The following is a 10,134-nucleotide window of genomic DNA, read 5'->3' as shown; positions in this document are numbered from 1 at the left end:
TCTAGGCGACACTGAGGCTCCCCGGGTTCCGTCCTTGCCTTGCGCTCGCGCTCGTTCCCAGGGTTCCGGGCCCGGTTTGCTCGGCGGCGGCCGCGCGTGCGCTGCCCAGCCCGCTCCCCGCCCCCAGGCGCGCGAGATTCCGGGGCAACACAGCCATGTGCTCGTTAGCGTCGGGCTCTGCGGGTGGGTATCTTCGGCCCCTTAGCACCGTGTTCGCCCGGCACGCAGGCCGTGGGGCGGGAGAAAGACCCTCCCCTCCCGGATGCGGTGCGGGACGGTGGGGCCTGGCTGGGAGGGTGGGGGAGGCGCGGGCGAGGGCCGCGGGGGAGCGGGGCGGAGGGTGGTGTCTCGCACTGGTGTCGGTCCCGGGCAGGGCTGATAGTTTGCATGTGCTAGGCGGCCGGGGCGCTGTGGAGGACGAGGACGACCTGCCAGAGCTGTCCGACAGCGGTGACGAGGCCGCCTGGGAGGACGAGGACGATGCTGAGCTCCCCCACGACAAGCAGCAGACCCCCTGCCTGTTCTGTGACAGGTTCGTCTTCCTTGGTGCCAGGCGCCACCCGTAGGGTGCCCGAGCCCCGAGGGTCCGTTCGTCTGAAGTCCAACCCGAGCGGCCTGCCCGCGAATCCTTGAACCAGTGGTGTGGAGTGAGGGTTTGTTGACAAAAGGAGGAAGCACAGTGCTGTAGAGGGAAGAGCCATGAACTGGGAGCCCAGGTTATGCTAGCTTCTCTTCCACAGGCCTCAGTTTCCCCTTGTGTGAAATCTGAATCTGTGGTTTCCAAACCTAGTTGTGCGCCCTTGTCACCTGAGACTTTAAAAAGATGCTGAAGCCTGCGCCGCAGCCCTTCTAAATCAGGGGTGGGGCCTAGGAATCTTCTATTTTTATAAAGGCATTTTCTGAGGTGATTCTAATGAGTAACAAGTTTGCCAGTCACTAAACCACATAATCCCTCAGGACCCTTCCAGCTTTATCATTCTGTTTTTCATTAATGAGTACAGAGCTTCTCAGGTGTAATATTTCCATTGAGCCGTCTGAAGAATCACCTTTCTTAGGTAGGGGCTCCCCACCCATTGAAGGGAAAGGAATTGATGCCTTTTTCACTTAGGAAAAAGACTATGGTATCAGTAACTTGTTCAAGGTCACAAAGCTGTGGTTTGTCTTATCTCCAAATCCATGTTTTTTCCACATAAAATTCTGCCTCTTCATCTCAGTAAGCTTTAACTTTGGTCGACGTTCTGGACAAGTGGGCGTGAAAGAGGCCTGCTTGGCATTGGCCAGTGTTACCTGAATAAACATTTTTCCAGTTTCCCATAAATCTGGGCATGGTGCTGATTGGCGGTCTATTGGTTCCTCTTGATTGTCATTGTTCTCACATGCAGCGCCCTTTGCGTAGGTACAGAATGTCTCCATATACTCCAGTTGGCATAAAATAATATTTATTGAGCATCAGGGATGTACTTCTTTGTAATAGGCTAAGTACAGCGAAGTAAACGTTTGCTGAAAACTAACTGCTGCAGAGGTGCCGAGTGTACAGAGATATGCGGCTCCTCCTTTGTGTGTTCCTATCTTAAGTATCCTTCGGTTTCGCAGGTCACATAATAAAGAGGTTTGGTCTTCACAATGTCTGTAACACAAGTACTTTCACAACACTGCAAGATCACTTTGGGAATATGCCACCTATAAAAATTACATTTTAGGGGCACCTGGGTGGCTCAGATGGTTAAGCGTCTGCCTTCGGCTCAGGTCATGATCCCAGGGTCCTGGGATCGAGCCCCGCATCCGGCTCCCTGCTCGGCAGGGGGCCTGCTTCTCCCCCTCCCTCTGCTTCTCCCCCTACTCATGTTCTCTCTCTCTCTCTGTATCTCTGTGTCTGGAATGAATAAATGAAAAAATCTTTAAAAAAAAAAAAAATTACATTTTATGCTTTATTTCTAAAAGGAGTCTGAGCTGCCACAGTTCAAAGCCTCTGGAAGCAGCGTTGACACAGAGCAGAAAAGAATCTTCTGTAGGGAATTTTCATATCTTGAGAGAAACAATCTATCACAGGGAGTTCTCTTCCTTAAAAGCCTTTTGATAAATTCAGTGCTATTATTTGGCAAATAAATGAACCTTGACATTTAAAATGTAGTTAGTGTAGGGTGTAAAACGGGACTCAGAAGTACTAATTCCCTTTAGAAATGCTGGGTCCCTCTCATCTACAGGTATGTTTGTTTTTTTCTTAATTGGATATAAAATAGGAATCAGCAGAATGGGGGGGATACATATTTAACATGAAATCAATATTTAGACTTTTGAGAGGACTATTTCATAAAGTTATTGTTTGATTTTTCAGGTTATTTACATCTGCTGAAGAAACGTTTTCACACTGTAAGTCTGAGCATCAATTTAATATTGATAACATGGTCCATAAACATGGTGAGTATTTTTTAGAGTAAAGAGAATTTTAGTTGTGAAATTTAAGTTCAAACTTTATATTCTTCCAGATCTTTCCTTTCCTACACAAGCTGAGTGTAGTGAAAAATATAACAGCCTATCTTACAAAGTTGTTTTGACAAGTAGCCTTTGAGGGAGGACTAATTATAAGTCATTCTTCTAGATAAGATTCGCTATATTTAAGATTATATTGACTTCACAACTAAAAAGGAAAAACAACCTTGGCATGTGATTGCATTTTTATCATATTAGAATTAGGGAGAGCAAGGATGGAGGTGGACTTTGGAAAAGGAAGTGGGTCGTTGTGAAAAAAGACAACTTACCAGGTTGAAGCATAACATGAACTTCAGGGCATACAAGGTTGAGTTTGGCAAGAGTATAGAAAAAGGAGTGATGAAGTTAAGGTGATGAACAAAATATTTAGATGATTCTTTTGAAACTTGCATTTGAACATACTTCCCTTACAATTAAAGTCTGCTTCTTTAAATGGATGCCGAAGAGTTACACGATTCCACTAAAATTAACTGAATACAGAATTGTTTTTTTAGTCCCTATATTTGCTATCAACTAGAAAAGACATTAAATATGTGATAAATATGTTTATAAATCAAATTCAACCGCAACTGCTTTTGTAAGACATGGATGACTTACTGGGTTTTTTAATGTGCATTTTTAAACTGAATTGGAATCATACTTTAAATATAATTTTGTAATTTTTTTCACTTCACAAATAGAGGTTTTTGTATGCTGTTGTGCATATAAAACATTTTAAATGCTGTTGTTTCTTATGACAACATTTCTCACAACAACTAATTCCCAGTTGGTTAGATATCCTGTTGCTTTTCCTTTAAACAGTGCTTCATTTCTGGAAAGAGAACAAGCCTCATTGTTTTTTAATTTATATCATTTAACTTCATGTAAAAGCTAGTATACTTTGTATACTCCATGTCCGGGCAAAATTGTAATTTGGTAGGCACCCTAAATGTAGGGGATTTAGAGACTTTTGGCTCTAATATCAGCTGCCAAATACTTGGTAAAATCTACAACCGAATTTTCCTGATTTGTTTTGTTCTTACAAATGAGGATTTGATCGGAGGGGTGGACGAACCATGAGAGACGATGGACTCTGAAAAACAAACTGAGGGTTCTAGAGGGGAGGGGGGTGGGAGGATGGGTTGGCCTGGTGGTGGGTATTGAGGAGGGCACGTTCTGCATGGAGCACTGGGTGTTGTACACGAACAATGAATCATGGAACACTTCATCTAGAACTAATGATGTAATGTATGGGGATTAACATAAGAATAAAAAAAAAAATTATAAAAAAAAAAAAAACAAAAAAACAAATGAGGATTTGAATTCTAAAAATTAATTTCCTGCTTTTTAAAAATGCAAGAAAAACATTAAAAACTGTTATCCATGTGGCTGTTTCTCAATTAAAATTTTCAGAAGTATTTAAGTCACTATTTCTAGTTCTTAATAAGAAATTCAAAATATTTTAAGTTATAGTTTAGAGGTTATTATTAACCAGAGAAGCTTCTATAGAATAGGTCAGTTAAACAAAACTCATATTAAAATAGGTGAATTATCTTTTTTTTTCCCCATTAGGACTTGAATTTTATGGATACATTAAACTAATAAATTTTATTAGACTTAAGGTAAGTTGATAGCTTAATTTACAATTTTGTTTGGAAACTAAAGAAATACCACAGTGACTATTGGTGCGTTAATTTTAGAAGAATACAAAGAACTGCTATATAATCATCATATTGGGGGAATCATGGACTTTAGGAGCTGGTACAACATACAACACCAAGTAAATGAATACACACCATGTTTAGTAAAGTTATCATTTTTAACTGTGTCCAAGAGGTGAATTGATTTTATGTGAAAAAGTAATTCAGTGTCAGATAATACCCGTATTTCCTAAATCAGAAATAATTTCTAGTGTGATTTCAAGTACTGTGGTTGTCTTCTTGTTCTATTTTTAAATACTTAGTCCTTTTTTCTCTCCTATTCTAATGAATGTTTATGATGCTACTTCCCCCAAATCCAAACAATAAAAAAGTGCGAAAAACCATATTGTTTAATCTAAGCAATCGTCCAATCAAGTTAATGAAATGACAGGTGAACATAGACTCCTTAAATAGAGATTTTATGTGAAGTACATGGTTCCTTTTTTGGGGGCTTAATTTTCTTATTTTTTCTGGGGCGGGGGGTTGTGATTATATACAATGAAAAGACATGCAATTAATTTTACGTCCAGAATCCTACAGTTGAGTATATGAATTCCATATACAACCCAGTGCCTTGGGAGAAAGAAGAGTATTTGAAGCCAGTATTAGAAGATGACCTATTACTTCAATTTGGTAAGATGAACATACTGGGTCTACTTTAACATAGGGTCATTTGTAATGGCAAATGGTGGTTAAGTTTTCTAAGAAAATATATCATCTCCTTGATTCTTTAAAGACCTTACTAGGTAGTTGGTTTCAATAGGAAAGTTAAGTTATTTAAGAACTGTTAATTACACTGACCATTACTAGAGAGAAATTTAGAAATAGAAGTTTCTTTAAATACTGTGTACTAGATGTTCTGAAACATTGGGACACTTGAGAAAATAATTTTTAGTTGTAGACTGATTTTTCTACTAAAATTGACTAAAATTTTTATTTAGTTAAATTAACTAAATTTTAAATTTAAATTAACCAAAATTTTTAAATCTACTGATTCAAAATAATTTTATTTTTTTATTTTTTCTGCTTCAAAGTAATTTTAAAGTAGATTTAATAATATTTGCTGCTTTTGTCTGATATATTTAGATGAGATAATTGACTTTTTTTAAAGACATCTAATTTACTGAGATTTTGGTGTTTTTTTTTTAAGATTTTATTTATTTATTTGACAGAGAGAGATAGCGAGAGAGGGAACACAAGCAGGGGGAGTGGGAGAGGGAGAAGCAGGCTTACCGCCAAGCAGGGAGCCCAATGCGGGGCTCGATCCCAGGACCTTGGGATCATGACCCGAGCCGAAGGCAGATGCTTAACGACTGAGCCATCCAAGCGCCCCTGAGATTTTGTTTTGATGCAGAACAGATTCCACGCAAATTTCCATGGGCTTACCTACATACACTAACTCTATAGCCTTCCTTGTGGCAGGGCCACTCTCATTTCTTGACTGTAGCTTTCTTATTTATTCTGTGCATTTGCTCATTCCCTATTTTACTCTTTTTAAGATTTATTTATCTGAGAGAGAGCACGCAAGTGGGTGGAGAGGTAGAGGGAGATCATCTCAAGCAGACGTCCCCCTGAGTGTGGAGCTCATGGTGGGGCTTGATCCCAGGACCCATGAGATCATGACCTGAGCCAAAATCACAGGTCGGGCTCTTAACTGACTGAGCCACCCAGGCACCCCAACTCATTCCTTATTGAACAGGGATCTTGTGAAAATTCTGTTGGCTTCTTATAAATACTTTATTGTTATAACTTATCAGGGTTAATAATGTATGGTTTTTTCCCCTTTATACTGTCTTTCATGTTTCTTGTGTCAGGTGAGGTAGAGGGTTTGCTCTCTTCAGGTCAGTGAGACCATTCTAAACAGACATGTACCTTCACATACAGAAGTCTGACAGTGTGGAGTTGAGCAGTTCTCTGATTAGTGAGAACTGTGGAGAACTACTCATTTCCTTGAGAAGGACCATCATTAAGTTGTGTGGCAGTGCGATGTAGTAGTAAGGACCTTAATGTAGGATTCAGGAACTGTGTGACCCTGGACAGAGCTTTCTTTTATTAAGTTTTCATCTGAGATTCTTTCTGGCTCCAAAATATGGTGAGTCCCAGGTTGATTCTTTCCTGTTTTTACAAATTCTCTCTAATTTCATTTCTCCCAAGAGTGATCAAAGTGATCTCTTTGATAAATGACAAAGTGCGCACTAAGTGCTCTCTGTGACTTCCTAAATTCAAAATCATTTATTGGAACACTCACAGGATGAAAGTAGTATGTTAAATGCTTTAGAAACATAAAGAAATGAATCCTTCCCATAGGGAGCCCATAGTCTTAAGAGTGTTTTGTTTTTAAACGCCTGTCTTGTATTATGAGGTCAAATATGGTAAGTTTTGTGAGAAGTCGAAAAGGTAGTACTGTTCAGAAGAAGAAGAGGTTATTCAGATCAACAGATATTGAATGTTGTGTCCTGGTCACTGTGGGTACAGACTGGTATTGAATCTAATTCTTCAGCGATATATAAAGTTAATTTCTTTCAGCCGTAATTTGTAAAAAGGTGATAATGACACCTACCTTATAAAATTGTTGCAAAGATAATGCATATTAGCACAGCACCTGTCAGAGGGTAAGTGCTTAATAAAGGAGAATTTATTGTTTTTAGTAAATAAATAAGGCCTACAGGAGTTTGGATGAAGAAGCCATGACTGTGATCTGGAACACTTAAAGAGGCCTAGTGAAAGAAGGAGAACTTGAACTGGGCCTGTCCTGGAGTGAACTGCCTGCATTCTCTCAAATAGTCTGTGCTCCTAGCCCTTGGTGGAGAGAGATGGAAGAGAAGGTCATCGCTCTCTTGGCTCCAAGCTTTATTACTGACCATTGCACCTCCACTGCCTTTCAGTAAATATTTATCGAGCGTCTGCTAAGTATTAGGCTTTGAGGATTTAAAGATGATTGAATTAATAAAGGAAATGACTAAGAAAATAGGCAATGCAAGTACAGTATAAAGGGGGACAAGTAACTTTACAAGGGAGAAACCTGGCAAACACTACCGTAGCCAGATAATCACATCAGTGATAAATCATGTTGCTATTATCAACTCTTTATATAATGTGATGAGAATGGCACTTTCCCTCTAGTCTTCCTCCCCAAACCAATAACCTCAGTCTAACATGAAAAATCATCAGACATACAAAGTAAGGGTCATTCTACAAACTACCTGACCAATACTCCTCAAAACTGTCAAGATCATCAAAAACAAGGAACATCTGGGCGCCTGGGTGGCTCAGTTGGTTAAGCGACTGCCTTCGGCTCAGGTCATGATCCTGGAGTCTCTGGATCGAGTCCCGCATTGGGCTCCCTGCTCGGCAGGGAGTCTGCTTCTCCCTCTGACCCTCCCCCCTCTCATGTGCTTGCTCTCTCTCATTCTCTCTCTCTCAAATAAATAAATAAAATCTTTAAAAAAAAAATAAAACAAGGAACATCTGAGAAACTGTCATAGCTAAGAGAGGCTTAAGGAGACCTAACTGAATGAATTATAGTATCCTGGATAGGATCTTGGTACAAAAAGGGGGTATTAGGGAAAAACTAATGGATATGCACTTACTTTTTAACACAACAGTTTCACAGATAAGAATCTATTTTGAAGGTACCCCTCCAACATTCTGAAAATACATGTACACAAGTTTAGTCAGTATAGCATTGTAATTTCTAAATATTGACAACAATTTAAATGCTCATACATAGGAGAATAGTTGAGTAAACTCTGGTATATCCACACCATCTATTAAAAAAAAAAAACACCAAAGATCTCTGAACTGATGAGTGATATCCAAGACATACTGTTAAACAAGAAAAGGCAAAGCTCAAAGGAGTATCTGTGGTATGATATTCTCATCATGTAAGAAAGAAAGGGATTTGAGAAAATGCATGTGTCTTCTCATTTGTACAAAAGAAATACAGGAAGGATAAACTAGAAACTAAAGAGAGTAGTGACGTGTGGAGTTTAGTGGGACAGATATGGAGAGAAGGGCACAATGGGGTTGAGGTAACAGGGATAACGAGGGAGTGGCATTTCTCTGAGGGTATCTTCTGTATAGCCCCGACTCTTAGGACTGTAGTATTATTTCTCATAGCCTTCATGTAATAAAAAAAACCAAAAAACAACAAAACAACCAGGATGTGTGAGGGTAATAGTGGTGTAAAATGGAATATAAACACTAACAGATGAACTCAACTATATTACAAAGGAATAATGTAACTGCTGAAGGGGGTGGCAAAGGAAAGAGCTGTTTGAGTAACTAAAATCTTGACTGGATATTGTGCTGAGGCTCCAGGTAAAAAGACTACGTAAGTGCTGTAATCTAGTCAGTAAAGGTGTTTCTCGCAGGGTATGTATGAATAGCAATTCTGGGACTCCGTATTGTCTATAATAGCATCAACAAGTAAGTAAATATATTATGGATAATAAGAGCTAGGTTTCTCACTGTTGGAGAAGGAGGTTTCAGATAAGGAAGTGCAGAAGGATGAAATGAGTCCTATGGTAATAGATTGGAATTGGAGGTATCAGTATAAATTCACAGTTTTTAATATACATACAGATAGATACAGAAATGTAGGTGTCTGTGCATGTGTGGGTTAGTATATACACATGTATTTCCTAGCTCTGTTGAGAGAGCCTAGAAAAACCCCAGTAGCAATGAGTATGCCTATTACCCAGATTTTAACACTATTGTCCAATAAAAGGAACCAAGGCTCTTTAGAGAAGTGCTTGATTCCATGAATGGTGCAGGATGATAAAAGATGAGTCTGGAACAGCTTGTGCCACAAAATAAGGAAGTACTTAAAAAGAAAAGATGGGGAAGGGGACCTTACACAAGAACACAGGAGCCAACCTGAAGGACTCTTCATGGCCAAAGCTGGAGTAATTTGAGCAACAGAGAAAATGATAGTATTCGGTTTTAGCCCATAGGATAGAATAAATATCCATGGATCCATACTGACATAATCAACTAAATAAATAAACGGAGAAGGAGCAGCTCGAACTTAGAGTAAAATTTTCATTAATAAATATAGAAGGGAAGAGAGAAATAGAAAATCACCATTAGGCAAACACCATAGTAATAACTTGCAGAAAAGATCCACCAATGGAGGGACACCTGGGTGGCTCAGTCGTCAAGCGTCTGCCTTCAGCTCAGGTCATGGTCCCAGGGTCCTGGGATCGAGCCCCACATCGGGCTCCCTGCTCAGCTGGGAGCCTGCTTCTCCCTCTCCCACTCCCCCTGCTTGTGTTCCCTCTCTAGCTGTCTCTCTCTCTCTATGTCAAATAAATAAATAAAATATTAAAAAAAAGGATCCACCAATGGATGCTAAGATTAGTGGGCAAAAATTTAAGATGAAACAGGATTTGCATAGTTCAGAGTATCTCCCCAAGAAATTTAAATACAAAGGAGATGTTAACTTTTCCAGGAGACAATACCTCAACTGAGTGATCAAGGTTAACATCACCATTAATAAGTCCTATTGACACCTTGGTAAAATGCACTCAGGATATAACATCATTTTTCTGCTGTTCTTGCCAAAAATGTATAACTTTATTCCAATAATGAAAAAACATCAGCCAAACCCAAGTTGACGGACTGACTACAAAATCAGTACTCTACAAAAGTGTCAGATACAGTTCTTGGGTGCAGTGTTCTAAAAATAGGTAGTTCAAAGTGCTGAATATTTTAGTTCCGACCTTTTATATGTTTCTGAATTTTTCTAATTCATCATTCATTGATAGGGGTGTATTTACATTTCTATGACTGAAGAATTGTCTGTTTTTGCCCTTTGATTCTATCAGTTTTTGCTTTTGTGAGGTTTATACTCATTTATAATTGTTATGTCTTCTTGATAAATTGACTATCCTTTGTGGTAGTTCTCAGCTGCCAAAATGAAGTATCCAGGTGATTTGAACCTCCTGAGACAGAATGTAGATGT

The 10,134-nt window shown here is 39.4% G+C and overlaps 1 protein-coding gene across 1 annotated transcript in view; it reads left to right on the top strand.

The window, feature by feature from the left end:
* Positions 1-10,134, top strand: part of PRMT3 (protein arginine methyltransferase 3) — a 139,571-nt gene continuing 129,437 nt past the window's right edge. The window contains exons 1-5 of the mRNA XM_006737621.3: positions 1-183; positions 397-532; positions 2,336-2,418; positions 4,042-4,091; positions 4,700-4,802. Of these exons, the coding sequence (XP_006737684.1) occupies positions 156-183; positions 397-532; positions 2,336-2,418; positions 4,042-4,091; positions 4,700-4,802 (400 nt within the window). The 5' untranslated portion in view covers positions 1-155. The remainder of the gene's footprint in view (positions 184-396; positions 533-2,335; positions 2,419-4,041; positions 4,092-4,699; positions 4,803-10,134) is intronic.

This window comes from Leptonychotes weddellii, chromosome 11 (assembly GCF_054177405.1).
Source record: "Leptonychotes weddellii isolate Sample4059 chromosome 11, ASM5417740v2, whole genome shotgun sequence".
In the NCBI taxonomy this organism is placed as follows: domain Eukaryota; kingdom Metazoa; phylum Chordata; class Mammalia; order Carnivora; family Phocidae; genus Leptonychotes; species Leptonychotes weddellii.
The sequence above is the reverse complement of the archived record's forward strand: the minus strand, read 5'-3'. Positions and strand labels throughout refer to the sequence as shown.